At 36.3% G+C, this 19,254-nt stretch overlaps 3 protein-coding genes across 4 annotated transcripts; all 3 read right to left on the reverse strand.

Annotated features, from left to right (window-relative positions):
• Window positions 1-1,092: 1,092 nt before the first annotated feature.
• LOC133032638 (ATP-dependent Clp protease proteolytic subunit 5, chloroplastic-like) lies at window positions 1,093-3,983 on the reverse strand. The gene is made up of 9 exons (XM_061106700.1): window positions 3,590-3,983; window positions 3,014-3,133; window positions 2,694-2,808; window positions 2,509-2,601; window positions 2,328-2,373; window positions 2,168-2,240; window positions 2,029-2,063; window positions 1,853-1,941; window positions 1,093-1,558 (listed from the first exon to the last, which is right to left on the reverse strand). Exons 1-9 carry the CDS (start codon window positions 3,715-3,717, stop codon window positions 1,313-1,315), a joined length of 945 nt encoding a protein of 314 aa, XP_060962683.1. The 5' UTR covers window positions 3,718-3,983; the 3' UTR covers window positions 1,093-1,312.
• Window positions 3,984-4,635: 652 nt separating this feature from the next.
• On the reverse strand, window positions 4,636-6,619 carry LOC133032032 (uncharacterized). Its single transcript, XM_061105845.1, has 3 exons — window positions 6,067-6,619; window positions 5,121-5,802; window positions 4,636-5,059 (listed from the first exon to the last, which is right to left on the reverse strand). Exons 1-3 carry the CDS (start codon window positions 6,617-6,619, stop codon window positions 4,636-4,638), a joined length of 1,659 nt encoding a protein of 552 aa, XP_060961828.1.
• A 4,432-nt stretch (window positions 6,620-11,051) lies between these two features.
• Window positions 11,052-16,701, reverse strand: LOC133031751 (proline-rich receptor-like protein kinase PERK3). 2 transcript variants are annotated; one of them, XM_061105383.1, is made up of 9 exons: window positions 16,492-16,701; window positions 16,167-16,217; window positions 15,170-15,568; window positions 14,534-14,905; window positions 13,377-13,595; window positions 12,616-12,987; window positions 12,184-12,427; window positions 11,963-12,110; window positions 11,052-11,815 (listed from the first exon to the last, which is right to left on the reverse strand). In XM_061105383.1, exons 2-9 carry the CDS (start codon window positions 16,180-16,182, stop codon window positions 11,441-11,443), a joined length of 2,145 nt encoding a protein of 714 aa, XP_060961366.1. In that variant the 5' UTR covers window positions 16,183-16,217; window positions 16,492-16,701; the 3' UTR covers window positions 11,052-11,440. The 2 variants fall into 2 exon arrangements, with proteins under 2 accessions (XP_060961366.1, XP_060961365.1); XM_061105382.1 differs by having other exon boundaries at window positions 16,167-16,701.
• Between the last annotated feature and the right edge of the window lie 2,553 nt (window positions 16,702-19,254).

Here is a 19,254-nt window from a genome sequence, read left to right on the forward strand (position 1 = left end):
TTTTTGTAAGTCTCTCTCTCTCTTTTCTTTCCCTTTGTGTTCCTTTATATGATTAGTATTTATTAATTCAGGTTTTGATTACACATATATATATAACTCTCTAATTCTTCCATATCAACCATTCACTGCTTAATTGAAATTAGAATAAATACCATTTTGGATTCTGTGTTTTGCAAAAGTTACCAATTGGACCCTCTGTTTTGTTAAATGACAAAATGGACCTTATATTTTTCAAAATAGTAAAATTTGGACCCTGAGCTCAATTTTTTAAAAAAATTATTTTTTTAATGTAATCAACTTTAAAACAATTTCTAACACGAACAGATATAGAAAATGTAACCAGTTTTGTCATAATATCTCTAGATCAGATTATTATTAAGTTTTATTTTGACAAAAAATCAATTCAAGGTCCCATTTGTACAATTTTAGAAAATACATAATCTATTTTGTCATTTAACAAAACAGAAGGTCTAATTAGTAACTTTTGCAAAACACAGGATCCAAAATAGTATTTACCATTTCAGTTGGAAAAATCTAACATATAATTTGATCAAATCTGGATAGTTATGAGCTGAACCTTTCATATAGTTAGAATCATTGATAAATCTTAATTTGTAATTATTACTACTTTGCCTATGATATTAAATGTCATTGATGTATATGCATTCAAGTAATTTTATTGTTTAAAATGTTTGCTATTGTTTTATTACCTTATTGGCAATTGAGCCAATTGTCAAATTTGAAAAAGTTGTGATTAATAGACGCAAAATTTGAATGTTGCATGATAAATTCTTTGATTTTAATTTTGTAATGATAGGCATATATTATTATCATGTATCTTATGAAGTTAATGCTTGAATTTGTATCCTTGAAGCAAAAATTGATATAGACATATATTAGTTTCATAACTTGGACAATAGTCTAATATTAATTGAAATTCTTGATTAATAAACTGTTAACTTTCTATGGCTATATTGACACTTTTATCAATTAGTTATAGAAAGGAAAGAATCCTATCTCTCAATAATTTTTTTCCTTCCATTTCTCTTTCACAAATTTATCTCCAGCAGTTCACATGAGAAAAAACTCAAATAAGTCAATTGCAAATAATCTATTTCTCAATATGTATCTCAGAGGGACGAAATGTCAAAACTTAAAGATTTCCTACTACTCTGTCTCAAGTCTTAACAAAAATACTAAATTGCTCGACATTAAAATGAGATGGGAAAACTATAGGAATCCTTTCATCGAACTCTACAACAGTTATTCATAATCATATGCTTTTTGGGAGAAGTTTACAGGCCATATCACCTTAGCTGTCTGATGTAGTTTCTGCGGCAGATTTACCAGCTTCACCGTCAGCTGCTGCAACGGGCAAAGGCTGGAGAGCTTTGAGAGGATTCAAAATCACACCATCTATAAGTCCATATTCTTTGGCTTCTTTTGCACTCATGAAGAAATCGCGATCGGTGTCCTGGTTAATCCTGTCTAGACTTTGACCGGTGTGATAAGAGAGGTAGCCATTTAAATTTGCCTTGTGATGCAACATTTCATTTGCCTAAACAAATAACTCATGTGTTAGGGACTGACTGACCAATCATAAACTAGTTATGGAAGAAAAAAAAAATAGATACAACTCCATTTCTGCAGTTACCCTGTTTAAATAAATATTGAAGTAGAACTTGTAAGAACACAGAGAAAAATAAAAGTTCAATTCTAATCTGTAACTTTATATGTGATAGGCCACTATTTGGACATAAGCACTCTATCAAAAGACCACTTTTAAGCATGTTAACCAACAAGGAGTTAAAGGTATGATGACAAGTTGAAGTCGAGAGAAAATATTACTTACTTGAATATCTATATCGGTTTGCCCACCTTGAGCTCCACCAAGCGGCTGATGGATCATAATCCTTGAGTTTGGTAAGCTGAATCTTTTCCCTTAATTTATATAGCAAACAAAAGAATTGCTTTAGAAAACATGAAATGAAAAACTATAAACAGAACCTGTCATCGAAACTGTTTTACCTTTAGTGCCAGCGCTTAGCAAGAACGCTCCCATACTGTACACAGAAAAGTGGAGATACAAAATTAGCACACAGAGTAATTTGTCTTTAATTAAAAGTCACCAAAAGGCGACTAATTTTGTATTGAATCAATCAAGTACCTAGCAGCTAGTCCAACACATACAGTGGAGACATCAGGCCGGATATGCTTCATTGTGTCAAATATGGCCATTCCTACAAATATAGAGCATTAAATAAATTAAGTGGCAATACATTTCATAAGAGAGAATAATGCAAACCAGCTTCGGATGTATATATTACCAGCTGTAACCGATCCACCAGGTGAATTTATGTACATGACAATATCCTGAGTACAATTTAGTGTCAGAAAGCATAATATGGATTAATCATAAAATCTTTAAAATTTTAGTAGCCATGAGAAAATATTAAAAATTAAGCTGATTGATAATAATAATAAAAAAAAAAGCATCCATCGCCGGACCTTGCTAGGATCAATAGCATCGAGATAAAGAAGTTGAGCAACAATTATGTTGGCCATGTCATCATCAACAGCACCACCACATCGAATTATTCTCTGAAAACCATACCCAGAAGGAAGAAACTGATTGAGACTAACAAGCCAAAGCCAAGGTAATCAGTTAAAACATCAAATACCTACTCCCTTACATGCTGAAATAGCTGACTAATGACACTCTGAAAGCGCTCTTGCACCATTGGTGGTGGCCCCTGTCCCTGTGCATATGTGGGGAAGTACGGTGATGATGGGGTTTGCACATCCTCCCTACAAAATCCAGCCACAAGTACATAAATAGAAGAGGGGAATTGTTATGAAAACATAATCAGCAACGGGCCTAGCAAATCCTTCCTAAAAAGTCCAGCCACCAATTTTAAAACTATAATAGGTAATAATCAATAAACGATAGAAAAATGTAAGAAATAAAAAACAGGCATTATTAAGAGAACATAATCAACTACATAAAACCAACCTTATGGACCAAATTCCCTCGCGCGAGTTCTTCTCTGGCACCCAATACTCACTAGAGTAAACGGCCTTGATGCGTGAATTTTGAGCATTATTCACATTACCAACTAGCTTTCTTGATTTCCTATAATAAAATACTAAATGGCTCAGCCGAAAAACTAAATAATACTTCGTTTATTCTTCTGTGGTCTTTACTGATTGATTTTGAAGAGTATACGTACATGTCAAAAAGATTTAAGAATACTCTGCCTAATTCAATACTTTGGTCAACATTTTTCTATTTCTTTGTTATAAAACCAAATCAAAAAAGACCCATTCTCATCTCTTCCCTCCCATAATTATACACAAGCACACAGATATATAAATATATATATGTACACGCATCTTAAACGATTCTAAACAAGGGGAAAATATTTATAATTAAGCAATCTTCATATAAATATATATATATATATATATATCATAACATGAGCATGCACCACATCCAAAATCGTAACTCCATAGATTTAGCGAACAGAAACAACAACAACAACAACAACAAAATAATCAAAAATAAATGAAGAGGGAGAAGAGTGAGTACCTAGAACGCAAGGGTTCGAAAGCGAGAGAGAGCTTGGGAGAGTCGGAGTAAGAAGTAGGGTTTGGAGCCAAAGCAAGGGAGTTGAATCGGAGTGAGGAAGTAGAGGTGGAGACCAAAGTGTGAGCCATTTAATTTTTTCAAAAGAAAAAATTAATATAATTTTTTTATAATTGAATATGTGGAAGCGAGTTGAGGATTTTCTTATCCAGTGAAACGAAGGCAGTGGTTGACGGCGCAGAAAGAGACGATAGATAACGGAGAGAAGGAAAGCGAGCGAAGCAAGCAAGCAAGCAGGACCTCTCCAGCTACTCTCCCCCAATTCTAATCGGATTGTATCTTCTTCAGTTCAGACACATTATCGGAAAATGCCCCTTTATTTTGAGTTACATTTTACCCCTTATTGATAAGCCCAATTATTCGGCCCATTTATATGGCCCACTAGTAAACATTCTCTTCAAAGAAAAGAAAATTACTTTTTTATTCATAATAAATTAAACACTTCTTCATGTTTATCAATAATAATAATAATAATAATAATAAACACTTCATGGATAACAATCAGAGTTTTAAAGAATACATCTGGCAAAAAAAATAAATAAATAAATAAAGCCACTATTATAGATCATTTGAAATGTTCTAAACCTTTGCAAAAAAAAAAAATCTTAAATAACAGAAATTCTCCCATTTCAAAAAAAGAAAAAAAAACTGATATATTTTTTTTTTTTTAGGAAATAAACTTGTTATCATAAATTAAAAGGTATAGTCATTTATAATAACAGAGTTTATAGGCGGAGGTATACAATCTGACCAATAACAAGCCTCATCCACCCCTAAAGCAAACTTAGCCAACCCGTCCGCAGCCATATTTGTTGAACGTTTGACATGAGAAACATTTACATTAAGAAAAAAAGATAAAAGACTAGTGATATCAGCAATTAAATCTTGAAAAGAAGAAATAGCTGATGAATATTTGCATAAAGCATTTGAAACTCGAAGGGCATCCGTCTCAACAAGGCTGACCGGCAATTGAAGTTGAATGGCCCAGTTTAAGCAGTGAAACATAGCAATTGCCTCCATTTCATGAGATGCATAACAACCAAGAACTGGATGGCTGCTACAACCTCACCATTTGAACTTCGAATTAAAGCACCAATACCAGTAATTTTTCGTGTGCTATCTACTGCCGCATCGACATTCATCTTCAGCATTCCAAGTGGAGGAGGAGTCCACGGCATCAATGGTGCAGCAGGAGAAATTTGTGGCAAAGAAGCAGTAGTAGCTGCAGCGAGCGAGTTGGGATCTGGTGCAGAAGAAGAGCACTTCAGTTGGGCAGCAGTGTAGTTATGCCAATAGTTTTTTGCAAAAAAAAGCAAGGTCTTTTGCTGGTTTGGCTTTGTGACCATGAACCACACGGTTCCGTTCAGTCCAGATTGCCCAAAGTGCACCAAATAATCACCTTTGTGCATAAGCCTAGCAGTATTCCAGTCATGAGTAATATCAAGATGTCGCCAAACAGATCGAGCATACTTACAACTGAATAGTGCATGCCCAGCAGTTTCCCAAGCTTGTTGACAGATGGAACAAGGAACAAGTTGAATCTGTGATAATCTTGCGCTTTACAAGGGCTGTTGCAACAGGGAGAGCATCATTAAAGGCCCGCCAAATGAAAATCTTAATCTTTTGTGGCAAGGACAGTGACCATAAGAAGTTCCACCATGAAGCAAACGTTGAAGAACATGAGCTGTCATCGGTTTCTGCTAGGGAAGCAGCTAGGTGATAGCCTGTTTGGACCGAATATATTCCAGAGGAGCAGGGGTTCCAAGCAAGGGTATCTTCATAACGGAAAAAGCTCAGCGGAATAGTTAAGATACGATCTACATCTGGAGAGGAAAACCATTGATTTAGGAGTGCTAAATCCCATTGCCTTTCATCTGCAATTAAGTTTGAGACAGTCGTATCAGGTGGTCCGGAGAAGTGGTATGGCCGAAAGGTGGAATGTCTTGGAATCCACGGGTCATCAGCACAATTTATCCTACATCCTTCTCCAATTTTCCAACGTAAACCAGCAACAAGAAGGCTTCTACCCCAATGGATGCCTTGCCAAGTTAAACAGGGGGAGTGACCAATGTTAGCTTGAAGGAAATTGTTATTCGGGTAGTATCTACTCTTCAGCACCTTTGCAAGTAAGGAGTCTGGTTGTTTCTCCAAGCTTGCTTTGCAAGCATTGCTTGATTAAATGCATGAAAGAACGAAACCCCATACCGCCACTGTCTTTCCTTTTACACAGAAGCTTCCAAGAGCACCAATGAATCTTGTTGCCATTCTCATTCAAGCCCCACCAAAAATTTGCCATCATAGACTCAAGTTGGTTGCAAAAGTAAATCGGTAGACGAAAGCAACTCATTGCATATGTAGGAATGGATTGGACTACCGCTTTAGGAAGCACTCGCGACCACCAGCTAAAAAAAAATTCTCACTCCAAGTATGCATTAGTCGCCATATTTTCTCCTTAATATCACTAAACATCCTCTTATTATCCCTCCCAGAGTAGGAAGGCAAACCAAGGTATCTTTCGTGGCATTCACAGATTGGCATGTTCAGAGGTCGATGGAAAAAAACTTGAGCCGCCAGTGTTGTATTGGGTGAGAAAGACATAACTGATTTGTCTGAATTGAGAACTTGACCCGAAGCTTTGTGATAGAAATCCAATGATCTTTTAATGGCAAGGCAAGAGGACTCATTTGCTTGACAGAAAAGAAGGCTATCATCTGCGAAAAACAAATGAGAGATGGATGGAGCATGTCTTGTTAACTTAAACCCATTAAGATGACCAGCTTCTTCTTCATGTTGGAGTAATCTGGACAAGGCCTCAGAACAGATTAGAAACAAGTATGGCGATAGTGGACAACCTTGACGGAGTCCTCTTGATGGAAGGAGTGATCCCGTGACCTCACCATTTAAGATAAAGGAGAAGCTATTAGTACGCAAGCAACTCATAATCAGCCTTATCCAATCACTAGCAAACCCCATCTTACCCATGACCCTCTCAATGAAACTCTATTCAACCCGATCAAATGCTTTACTCATGTCTAGTTTCAACGAAGTAACACCTTTTCGACCCGATGTTTTGTTCTTAATAGCATTGACCAACTCAAAGGCTACTAGAACATTGTCCGTAATTAAACGATTAGGCAAGAAAGCACTTTGTGATTCTAAAATGACATAAGGAAGGACATGTTTAAAGCGGTTAACAAGCACCTTGGTGACAAGCTTGGAGATAACATTACAAAGGCTGATGGGACGAAAGTCTTGCAATCGTTGTGGTTTCTTGATCTTGGGAATTAGTGTAATAAGTGTTTTGTTAAGACTTGTAGGATCTGCTCTGTAACTAAGTGACCAACCACAGCCCAATTATGTTGATAAAATAGTGGAGACATTCCATCGATACTCGGGCTCTTATCGGGTGCCATTGAGTGCAAAGCAGCCTCGACTTCAGTAGCTTCAAAGAGTTTTAGAAGGGTGGCATTCATCTCAGCTGTAACTGTTGAAGGGATGGTGTTTAAAGTGGTAACAAGGGCAACTTCATCCAATGTAGAAGCAGTAAAAATTTCAGCAAAGTAGTCGTGGATGGCAGCTGCAAGTTCAGATTTAGAAGAGACCCGATTACCATTCTCATCAAGCAAAAATTTAATTGTGTTATTTGACTTTCTTGCTGAGGCTTTAGCGTGGAAGAACTTAGTGTTCCGGTCTCCTGCATGTAACCAATCAACGCGAGAGCGCTGCTGCCAATAAATCTCCTCTTGCTCCAATAATTCATCTAACAAAGCCTCTGAATTTTTCAAAGAATTCATAGTTGCTGGTGTTCGATGGGGACTGTTATTGAGAGTTTCCACTTGCAATTGTGCATCAGTTATTCTCTTCTTCATGTTACCATATTTATCAAAATGCCACTTCTGTAGATTAACGGCACATTCATCCAAATTACCAAGGACAACAGAGATCGGGTCAGAAGTTGATGATGATTTCCATCTAGCAACAATGATATCTTTACATTGGTCATCCGAGAGCCAAAGTTTTTCAAAGCGAAACCTACTACGTCGCTTGTCGTGCTGTACCCGAGAATTAATAGGAGCAAAAGAAGCGGAGATAGCCCTGTGATCTGAACTAAAGTAATCGAGATGAAGGACCCCTGGAGCTTGAAAGTGATTCTCCCAGTGATGGTTCACAAAACACCAGTCCAAACGCTCTTTAATAGTGCTCACACCAGAACGATTCTTAATCCATGTAAAAGGGTCCCCTTCAAACACCGTCTCATGTAACTTACAATGATCAAGAGTCTTACGAAAAGCTTCCATATGCCTTTCACTTCTGAGACAGCCACCCGATTTATTCTCATTAGAGAGAATCTCATTGAAATCACCAATGACTAACCAATGGAGAGATGGAGAAACATCAGCAAGTCGTTGCAAAAGCATCCAAGAATCAGGTTTATTTTGGGCATCCGGAGCACCATAGAAAGCTGTGAGATGGAAGCTAGCCTCATTATCAGCCTTGACATAGCAATCGAAAAAAGTTTTTCCAAAGTTCACCAATGTAACATCAATATTCTGGTACCACAGCAGTAGCAGCCCACCACTAAGGCCAGATCGTGGTGATTCCAATCCATTAGCGAAATTTAAAGTTTGACGAAAGCGAGAAACAGAATTCTGTGGTAGTTTTGTTTCCATAAGAAACAAAATATGGGGCGATTGTTGTTTGGCAAGCAATCGTAAATGCCTGAATGCAGACGGGTTCCCTAAACCCCGCGCATTCCAACTCAAGATTTTCATAATGAATCGCGGGATTGCAAAGCAATCTCTACAGAATCATCAATGAAGCCATCCGAATCCATATCATCATAGGAAACATTTTGACTTGAGTTTTCACCCACAAGAAAGGAGGAAGCATTTTGGTTACGGCATCTTTTAAGAAATTGCCTCATAGAGAGAGTGTCATTTTGTCTCTTGGTCACGGGTGTAGATGGGTAATTTTCTTTATTGGAAGCAGTTGTAACAATAGAAGAGGTGGATACTGACGGTGGAGTTGCAATGTGAACAGCAGAGGAGGAGGCAGATTTAAATGGTGATGGTGTTAAAGTTGGTGGATAAGTGGCAATGGGAAGGAAAGGCCTAGAAGCAGATCCAATATCAGGAGTAAATATTCCAGGCAAATTGGTGACAAAGCAGGTCGTAGCTCGCTTGCATATCAGAGTGTGTTGGTGATGTTGGTGGAGGAATAAATGGTGAAGAAGTAACAGTGTGTTGGTGATGTTGCATAGCAGGTGCGGGTCGATGTTGGGAAGTGATTGGGATTGGTGGGGGCTTGTTAGAATGTAGGATAGTGGAAGGTGGATGCAGTGTGGAGTTTAGTGTAGACAGAGGGATAGTTGAATGAGAGTAGTTGGTAGTAGGGTGACTAAGTGGTGTTTGGGAAATGATTGGGGCAGAGAGCGATTTCTGCAGCAGTCAGATATGGGGGCAGAGGGGGGCCAATGGTGTGCAAACGGGGGATTGTAGATGTGAGAGTGGTACGGGCAAGACGGGTTAATAATGGCCAGGCATTTCCCTTTGAAAAATCGGTGCGATACTTATCATAACCCGTGGAAGGAAGTTTCGATCCCTTCATCCAAGGACCATAAGGAAGATCATCGTCATTGCCATTATCCATACGCTCCATGAATTTAATACACTTCTCAAAAGGATGTCCGAGAATGCCACACTCAAAACAAAATTCTGGCAAGCGCTCATATCGAAAGTCTATCCAAAACTCATCTTGCACCTTAGGAAGGCTTATCATTCTGCCACGAGGAAGAGGCTTGTTGATCATAAGTTTCACCCGAATTCGAAGAAAAGGTCCCCAACCTTCATCGAGAGAGTCCTCATGGACATCTACATATTCACCAATTAAATTTCCTAAAGCTTTGGCAAGGGCCTTGGACTTACTTAAAAAGGGTAGGCGATATACTTGCACCCAGAATGGCGTTGACAACAAATCAGTGATTGCGACATTTTGCAGAGCACTTGGAGTGTGCATCACTATGAGATGATTTTGAAAGTGTCAAGTTCTTTATTCATAACCCGAAACTTATCCCCTGCACAACCAAAAGAAACCTTGAACATATCTTCACCATAGGCAGAAATCACAACAGGGAACCGGCCTTTCCAATGTCCAGACATTTGATCAATGAAAGATGGGTTATGGACATATGAATCAGTGAGAACCCGAGCAATGAACATGTGACTAGAGTGAGAAGTATGAGACGCAGCAGCCTCTTCAGGGAGGGTGAAAACTGATCCTTCCTCTTTAGTTAAAGATAAAGTATTGTGAATTGCATTCATGAGTGGATCCATTGTACAAAGATACAGGGACAACAACTGGGGAGTGAGTTGTAAGATGAGAAGGAAATCAATGAACATGAACCCAGGAGGCAGTTAGATTGATCAGGGAACGAGGGAGGGAAAAAAAGAATTTGAAAAATAGGTAGTTAAAAACCAAAAAGGTAGTTAAAATGTATAACTGCTACAGACCTCAAAATGGGCACAATTTACATTTAGAAATTGTCTCTTATAACTATTCGATATTAATTAAAAAGACAGTACAAAACAAATATCTCTCTTATATGTGGTTATTTAATAAAAAAAATGTTAGTTTAATAGTTTTTTCTCCTAAAATTGATAGTTTGAATTTAACATCGTTAAATCAATCAATTAATTATTTAAAAAATAATTTTAAATATTTAAATTTAATTTAAAAATATCAATTAAATAATTATTTTTTATATAAATCTTAATTTAAATTTTAATTAGACCTTAATTTAATTAACTAATTATACTTTATAACAAATTTATTAATTATATTATTTAAAATATCTAAACTTATTTACTTATTTTATTATTTAATAAAATTAATTAGATATAATTTTTATAAATAAATTTAAAATTAAATTAAATTTTATATATGTAAAAAAATATAATTAAATTATATTAAATTTTATTTTATTATTATTTAAATTAATAATTAAATAATAACAACTCCAATATAAACATTTTACTAATACTGTTATATTAAAAAGAAACCATTTAAAAATATATATACATATTAAAACGACTAAGAAAAAAAAACGCATTACTACAGGAGAGCTATAATATGTTGAAGCATCCAAAATGTATTTGCCTTTGCAAAAAAAGAGAGATTATAATAAAGGTAAATTTCACTAAAGAAAAAGAAATAAAAAAAAATACTAATCAAATTAATTGAGACTGCCAAACGGTGCAAGAAAAGGCAAGCAAGTAGGTAGTTTCAGTTACTTTCCCTTGATGACTTTGGATTGAAATCCATCAGAACAGGAGAGCTGTAAACACTTCTATCGAATCTGCCCAGATAATAACTTCCATCAGTGTTTAGTGTTATAGTCATGTTTCAATGAATGAACTTTCGGTGCAGGTGTGATTTGATATAGAAAGATATTTTGGCAAAGAGAACAAAAACAAAAAACTTCAAGTAGCCAATATCGTAAAACAACCTTACATGGAATATATATACAAAATTCACCAACCATTTGCCTAATGCTGGGGGAAACAATAAAATGGACACAAGAGATTATCCTTCCTTCCCTCAACCAATGACACACAACTACAAAAATACACCCTTTTCCCAAATGATTGTGCTCCAATTCAGGTCCTTGTTTCGAAGGGGGAGAACTCCAGCCTTGCTGTCTGCAAGTCTCGAGCCACATAAAATAGAACGAGTTCCAACCCTTGATGAGTGAAAGTCTGACTCGTTAAACAGAATGAAGAATGAGACGTATATTATTCATCGTCCTTCATGAAGATCTTCGGAGAAAACTGCTGTTCGAGAGATATTGTCATTGTCGAAGGCGCTAAGACCAGAGAAGGGACCAGAAGAGAATATTGAAGATGTCCCATCAGACTCGAATGTAGTTGATGACTGTCTTAAGTTTGGTCGCACATTGGAGGAGGCCATGGAATCCTGGTATTCAGTGACCCGTTGAACCATCTTGAGTGACTGTACAACTTCGCCCATAGTGGGACGCTGGTTTGCCTCAGGAGCGACACATGCAGCTGCAATTGTGCACACCCTAATAAAATCTTCCTTGGGGTACTTACCTCCAAGTTTTGGATCAGCAAGCTCATCCAGGCGATCCTTATCTCTAAGAATGGGTCTGGCCTGGAAGGATTATAACACATTTGTTAATTGTTAAGTGAAAGAGAACATTTCATGACATACAAATTAGTTAACACAAAATTGAAAGCAGTCTATTCTTTGGACAGTCAAAAACAAGAAATGAGGAAGTGATTTATGAGTTGTACTAACCCAACTGACGAGGTTTTCCTGGCCAGCCGGTTGAGACATATCCACAGGCTTCCTGCCGGTGAGTAATTCAAGCAAGACCACCCCATAACTGTAAACATCACTCTTGACTAGTAGATGTCCAGTCATGGCATATTCAGGAGCAACATACCTGTAGGTTAATTATAATTCATGTCAACACCAGATAGAGTTGTAAAAATAAAAAAGTTAGAGATGAGGCGAACCCGAATGTGCCCATAACACGAGTAGACAAGTAATTTGTTCTTCCTTCAGGTGCCTGTTTCGCAAGACCAAAATCAGCAACTTTGGCATGAAAGTTGTTCTCAAGTAAAATGTTAGACGCTTTAAAGTCTCTGTGAATAACACAGGGTTGTGAGTCTTCATGCAGGTATGCAAGTCCTCTGGCGGCATCAAGTGCTATTTTCATTCTGGTATCCCAATCAAGAGGACAATTTACTCCCATGGGACCTGAGGACAACAGAGAATCATTGGCACTAATACCAATCAAAAGAAATAATTATAATGCAAAAAGAAAAGGATTGCATGTATGATATACTCAACTGAAAACTTTCTAACTAAAGAAAATCTAGTAAAAAAATATATTTATCTAAAGCAGGGTTTTTTTTAGAAAAGGTTATCGGGGAAAAGAATTGTACCGTGGAGCCAGGCTTCTAGGCTACCATTTGGAACAAGCTCATAGCAAAGTAAGTTCTGCGAGGAATCACGATTGCTATAGTAACCTACAAGTTTCACAAGATTACGGTGGTGCAACCTGCTAAGCATTTCCACCTCAACTAAAAATTCCTTATCCCCTTGTTGGCCTCCATTAGTGAGCTTCTTGATTGCAACAGCCGTACCATCACTTAAGACACCCTTAAAAACTTTTCCGAACCCACCCTCTCCAAGTATGCTTGCAGATTCAAAGTTGTTTGTTGCTTCTTTAAGTTCTTCATATGCCAGAAATCGTGTGCTACTTGGATGGGGTAGAGATCCAACAACAGGAACTGGATTAACGGTCCTCTGTTTTTCTGGAATAAAAGATTCATCAAGTAAATTAAAAGATCATTACAGGTGCAGTACAAACTCAAATTAGATTTGGAACATGGTGTACTTCAAAAAAAAATGTTTTAATGCTACATGCATCTTTGTGGTAAAGTAGATTTTAGTATGAGAAATTCAACAAATGCAGTACTCCAAAATATGAATTCACTTGATTCTGATAAAGTACTAACTAACTCTTTTTCTTTTCCAATTTAGTCAAGTACATGTAAAGTTGTCGAAGGGGAAGGGGATAACAGAAATATATATATATATACCATCAAACTATTAAACTACAAAAGAAAATGAATATCTGCGAACCCATAATTTAGGATTTAACAAAATGAAGATGGACAAAAATTATTTTCCATAACAGTACCTGTATCCAGTTCCACAGGAGGCGCTTTTGTTTTATCTTGACTGAACATGCATAAACAAACAATAAACAAAGAGATGATGGCAACAATCAGCACACCAGCACCAATACCAAGAATAAGAATCAAATTTGGATGCCTCCCTTCGTTTGAAGTATTGGGAGATACAGAAGCAGGAGCACGATGAGGTGGGGGTTTTACAGGTGCTGTAGCAATGTGAGGAGCTGTGTAACAAACACAAAAGCCATATCAATGTTCATAAAATCGATTGGTTTGGACAACTGCTGGCTGCAAGGAGAAGTAAATTAAAATGCAGCATAACTACACCAGAGTTGTTTTTGATGGTTTAAAAGTAATATATTTATAAACCATGATGGCATGAAAATAAAGCTCAATCATACCAGCAAGATGCAGTTCTACTTATGAGATATCATATAGCTTATGCTATAGGCTATAGAAAATTAAAAAAAAAAATTAGGGTTATTGGTTTGGATGCTAAGATTTAATAATAATAATAATAATAATAATAATAATAATAATATAAAAGCATCTCAAATGTGGCTAGATAGCTTCTTGGTAGTTGGTATATAAAAAAAACACTCAACAGATTATACTGCATTATTAATAAGATTGACATCATGTATATCCTTAAACAAAATGATACATGCAGCCTTTAATCAGCGCTAATATGTATGGTCCCATCTCATGAAAAACTTACACAGTACTAATTTCTTACGAGAAACTTTTTGTGCTCCAAGTTTTGAAAACTATGCTTATCATAATGTTTCACTAGGATTTGAGGACTGAATAAGAAAATGCCCCTATGTTTTCAATCACTTCCGATCATTTCGTATGATTTTCCACCATGCTCAAATATTTAAATAAACTAGCATGTTTTGGTCTAGATAGCATTTTTCTTTCTATAGAAACAGTAAAGTCGGCATAGCTTATGTAGTTGTTCTTTACTAAAGCTATGGGATAGATAAAAGGTACTCTCAATGTCAAGTTTAATCAACAGTAAAATTCCAGCCTAAAATAAACTTCAAAACATTAAAAAATTCTTCACCTTTTGAATGTACATCAATCTCTTAATTAAATAACTCTAATAAGCATATCAAATTCTTCAAAGCTTTTTTATTGGCATGTCCAAGTTATTACATACCTTGAGAAGGAGGTGGAGCCTGAAACCAGGTAATGTTGAGAAGTTTGTAATCACCCACTAACTTAGGGTTCAAATGAACTCTATGCATGGCAAGAGAAGAGTTTATAGCAGATGCTTCGGTAAAAGAAAAACTGATTCCCGTGCTTGGAGTAATATCCATTGAAATATTTAATCTTGACAAGCTAAGTACGTAAAAGTTTATCAACTCAATTTGAGAAACTTTTAAACCAAGTTCCAAAGCCAAACTGTCTAAGAATAGAGTCCAATTAGGATTTTGTGAGACATTGAGAAGGAGAAGGTCAATTTTTATAGGATAAACACAGTGGCATTCTTTACTCCCCCGTAGCATCACCATATCTGGTTTGCAGCAATCTGAACAAACGAAATGTAAACATGCATAAATATAATCATAGCAAGGATTTAGATGAAAAGAAAGACACCAGAGTTGATGAGTTTAAAATATGACAACGCAGGTATGTGATGGAAATTCAATTTAAAGAAATTGCAAAAAAGGGCAAAATGAATGTGAAGCATTATGATAAATGTGTCATATACGACAGAAGAAAAAAAAAATATTAACATCTAAATATTGAATAAAATTAAAATTTAAAAGCAACTATACATGTTCTAACTTACTGGAGACAGAAGGAGACAGTGGTGGCTGAGCTAAACCAGAAGGCAACACACCAACGTCAGATTGTGTTGGAGCAATGTTTTTGAAGCCGACGAAGGAAGGTGCCAACTCTTTCCTCTTCATCAAAGGTTTTGAGAAATGTGAAGTCAAAGGAGGATGAGATGGTGATAAATGAATAGGTGAACCAAGCTGCAAGAAATGCTTTCGCCATGGCCCATTAGACTCTGGTATATTGGCTGGAAGGGGAAGATTAGGCATAGCAGGTGCCACCTCAGGGGTACCAACCGGAGATCCCGAACTTGTTATCAGTAGATTATCGGGTGCATAAGCTTCGGTGATTGACATCAAGAACCAAAAAAGGAGCAGTTTCCTTCTCAACCATTGGGACTCTTTCAACATCCCTAAATTATGCATCCCAAATCATTCAAAATGAAGCTACTAACAGTAACATTTCTCGCAATTTCTCTATCTAGTAATGTAAGTATAAATTTCTGAAAGAAATGAAAGCTCTAGCGATCTCAAATCTCCAAGGAAACTAATATAGAAAGTTAATTTCCATTTTGTTCCTTTCCCTACTGCACTATATCATCAAAAAGGAAACTACTGCTAGAAAACCATTCTATTAATAGTAAAGATGAAATCAATCCACTATAAATTTAATAACCCTAGCTCAAGCAAGTCCAAATTCTAGTCAAATTATCAATTAAAGCTCTAATTTGTCCTAAATTTTTGGTCAAGTCAAAATATTTGCGAACAAAACGGTAATAGAACCAACTTCCATGATACATAAATATATTAACCCCTAGTCAAATTCCTCTTCCATTTCGTTGTACTCGGTTCCTTTGTAACAACAAACCGTGGGTTATCTCACAATATCATTTTCTTTCCATTTCCTCACATTTTATCGAAATTGAAACGGAACTGAACATTAAAATCAACACCTAACGAATATAGCAAGTATTCCAAAAGCAAACCAAGAATGACCAGAATCGAAAGTACCTGCGAACGAAGGCATCACCGACGCCGTCAACTAGCTCGGAAGCTACAGATCTGCAAAAATAAATCGAAAGGACGTCGAGATCACGCTGCTGCGAGCTAACATAAAGGGAGTCGGAATCAAAACAGTAAAGAAGAAGAATAAGAGTGCGTTGAAGGCAAGGAGATGAGAAGGAGAGAATAAAGTTTGAAAGTGTGAGAATTAGAGTGAGAATCGAATCGGAGAAACAAAGCCGAGATGGAGCCAGCGACCACCACCGCCATGAACGTGGGAGCCATTTTTGATGTGAAACGAGGGAAAGCAAAGGAAAACAGTATTTATACTAACCGAGTTGAGGTTCTGTTGATGAGATTAAGCGAGTTTTGTTAAAATCGAGTGAGACTGAAACAATGAGAATGAGAAGGAATAATGGGGAAATTAACAGACTACTCCAATTCAATTTCATCTTCTTCTTCTTATTATTCTTAAATCTGACACTTGAAACACTTTTTCTTTATCTGTTTTTTATGCAGGGAGTAAATGAAACGATCTTCCTCTGTGTAATAAATTTAATTTAATTTGTATTATAATATAACTTTGAGAAAGTAGATTTTTTTTTAATATTTCAGATTCTACCCAATAGTTTTATTCTATTTTTTTTTTTAATATTTTACTAAAATTTTATTTTTTTTATTTTACCTCCCACACTATACATTAATTTTTTTATATTTTTCTCTATGTCATTTTAACTATGCAATATAACCGTTCTACACGCAGTCGTGGTCGTTATAATAATTGATTTAAAATAAAATAATTCAATTATAATTATTTAAGTTTAAAATATTTTTATATTGTTAGTGTAAAAAAGTATATCTTATATAGTTATTATTAATTATTAATTTTATGAAGGAATGTTACGATAAATATAGGGAATGAAACAAAGATTGATTACCGCTCCTGTGTTAACCTTACCGGTAAGTGATGAAAAGTTTGTGATTTATCGTGATGCATCCAAACATGGGTTAGGTTGTGTTCTTATGCAGTCAGGGAAAGTGATTGCTTATGCATCCAGGCAATTGAAAAAGTATGAACAGCGGTATCTCACCCATGATATTGAACTGGCAGCAATTGTTTTCGCATTGAAAGTTTGGCGTCACTATCTGTTGGTGAGAAATGCGAGATTTATATTGATCACAAAAGTCTCAAGTACTTTTTCACTCAGAAGGACTTAAATATGAGGCAACGACGATGGTTAGAACTGGTCAAAGATTATGACTGCGAGATTCTCTACCACCCTGCAAGGCAAATGTGGTAGCAGATGCTCTAAGTCGAAAAGGCCCAAGGCAGGTTTGTGAAATAAAGAAGATTTCAGCAGAGTTGGCTAAGGATATGACTAGAGCGGGAATTGAATTTTTAATTGGAAAACTTGCCAATATTACCCTACTGTCTGATCTGTTGGAAAGAATTAGAGTGGCTCAACAAAGTGATCCCGAGTTGTAGGGGCATAAAAAGAACTTAGAGGTTGGATCGACAAAAGACTTTTTACTTTCATTTGATGGGTTATTACGATACAAGAACAAAATTTGTGTACCAATTGACAAAGATATCAGACAGGAGATTATTAATGAATCTCATACTACACTGTACTCCTTACACCCGGGAACAACCAAAATGTATCATGATGTGAAAGCTTTATATTGGTGGCCGGGTATGAAGAGGGATATTGTTGAATATGTGTCAAGATGCTTAATTTATCAGCAAATCAAAACAGAATATCAGATGTCAGCAAGTTTGCTTCAGCCTCTAAAGATTCCCGAGTGGAAATGGGAAGACATCACCATGGATTTTGTGGTGGGATTGCCCAGAACAATAGGGTATTATGACTCTATTTGGGTGATAGTGGATCGATATACGAAGTTTGCACACTTTCTATCAGTGCGAACAACGTATACAGTGGATTAATATGCTGATTTGTACATTAAAGAGATAGTTCGACTTCATGGTGCCCCGAAGTCGATAGTTTCTGATCATGATCCAAAGTTTAAATCCAAGTTCTAGGAAAGTTTACAACGAGCAATGGGTACTAAATTAAAATTCAGTACAGCTTTTCATCCTCAAACCGATGGTCAATCTGAGAGGACTATCCTGATACTTAAGGATATGCTGAGAGCATGTGTAATGGATTTTGAAGGTTCTTGGAACAAGTACCTACCTCTGATCGAGTTTTCTTATAACAGTAGTTATCAGAGTACCATTGACATGGCTCCTCATGAGATGCTTTATGGAAGGAAGTGTCGTTCACCCATTCACTGGGATGAAGCCGGTGAACGCAGGTATCTTGGACCTAAAGCTATCCAAAGAACGAGTGAGGCTATTGAAAATATTGAAGCTCGTATGCTTGCTTCACAGAGTAAACAGAAAAGCTACGCTGATCCAAAGCGTAGAGATGTTGAACTCCAGATTGGGGATTTTGTCTTCCTTCGGGTATCCCTAATAAAGGAAATTTGAAGGTTCGAGAAGAAGGGAAAGTTGAGTCCCAGGTTTATTGGTCTGTTCGAGATTCTTGAGAAAGTAGGTCAGGTAGCTTATAGGTTGGCTCTACCTTCTGCTTTATCTGGGGTTCATAACGTGTTTCATGTCTTGATGATTGAGAAATAGGTATCTAATACAACTCATATCTTAAGTTATGAAGACATCGAGCTTCAAACCGACTTATCATATGAAGAACAACCAGTACAAATTTTAGACAGGAAGGAAAAGGTGTTGCATAACAAGACTATTCTGCCAGTTAAAGTGATGTGGCAGAACAACAAGGTTGAAGAAGCGACTTGGGAGCTAGAGTCGCAGATGCAGGAGCAGTATCCCGAGCTTTTTAGGTAAATTTCGAGGACAAAATTTCTATAAGGGGGGATAGTTTAATATCCCAAAAAATAGAATGATATTTAATTAGACAAATTTATTAAGTATGTAATTATTTTAGTAATGAAGTAAGATTATGATCTTACTTAGGGTAATTAGTGAGGATTTATTAAATAGTTATATAAAGCGTAATTTATTAATTACGAAGATTATATTGAGATATGTGGGTATCGAGGATAATATTTTTTAAAT

This window comes from Cannabis sativa, chromosome X (genome assembly GCF_029168945.1).
Source record: "Cannabis sativa cultivar Pink pepper isolate KNU-18-1 chromosome X, ASM2916894v1, whole genome shotgun sequence".
Lineage (NCBI taxonomy): Eukaryota > Viridiplantae > Streptophyta > Magnoliopsida > Rosales > Cannabaceae > Cannabis > Cannabis sativa.

Excerpts from the sequence above, each read along its gene's own strand:
- LOC133032638 (XM_061106700.1), bottom strand. The coding sequence starts at position 3,717 with ATGGCTCACACTTTGGTCTCCACCTCTACTTCCTCACTCCGATTCAAC. Across the intron at positions 2,809-3,013 it reads GAGGGAATTTGGTCCATAAG|GGAGGATGTGCAAACCCCAT; the intron begins GTTGGTTTTATG and ends TGGATTTTGTAG. Across the intron at positions 1,559-1,852 it reads AAACCGATATAGATATTCAA|GCAAATGAAATGTTGCATCA; the intron begins GTAAGTAATATT and ends TTATTTGTTTAG.
- LOC133032032 (XM_061105845.1), bottom strand. The coding sequence starts at position 6,619 with ATGGGGTTTGCTAGTGATTGGATAAGGCTGATTATGAGTTGCTTGCGT. Across the intron at positions 5,803-6,066 it reads GCGACTAATGCATACTTGGA|CAAGCTTGGAGAAACAACCA; the intron begins GTGAGAATTTTT and ends ATGCTTGCAAAG. Across the intron at positions 5,060-5,120 it reads TGGGCATGCACTATTCAGTT|GCTTATGCACAAAGGTGATT; the intron begins GTAAGTATGCTC and ends GAATACTGCTAG.
- LOC133031751 (XM_061105383.1), bottom strand. Across the intron at positions 14,906-15,169 it reads ACTGTCTCCTTCTGTCTCCA|ATTGCTGCAAACCAGATATG; the intron begins GTAAGTTAGAAC and ends TCGTTTGTTCAG. Across the intron at positions 13,596-14,533 it reads GGCTCCACCTCCTTCTCAAG|CTCCTCACATTGCTACAGCA; the intron begins GTATGTAATAAC and ends TTTGTTACACAG.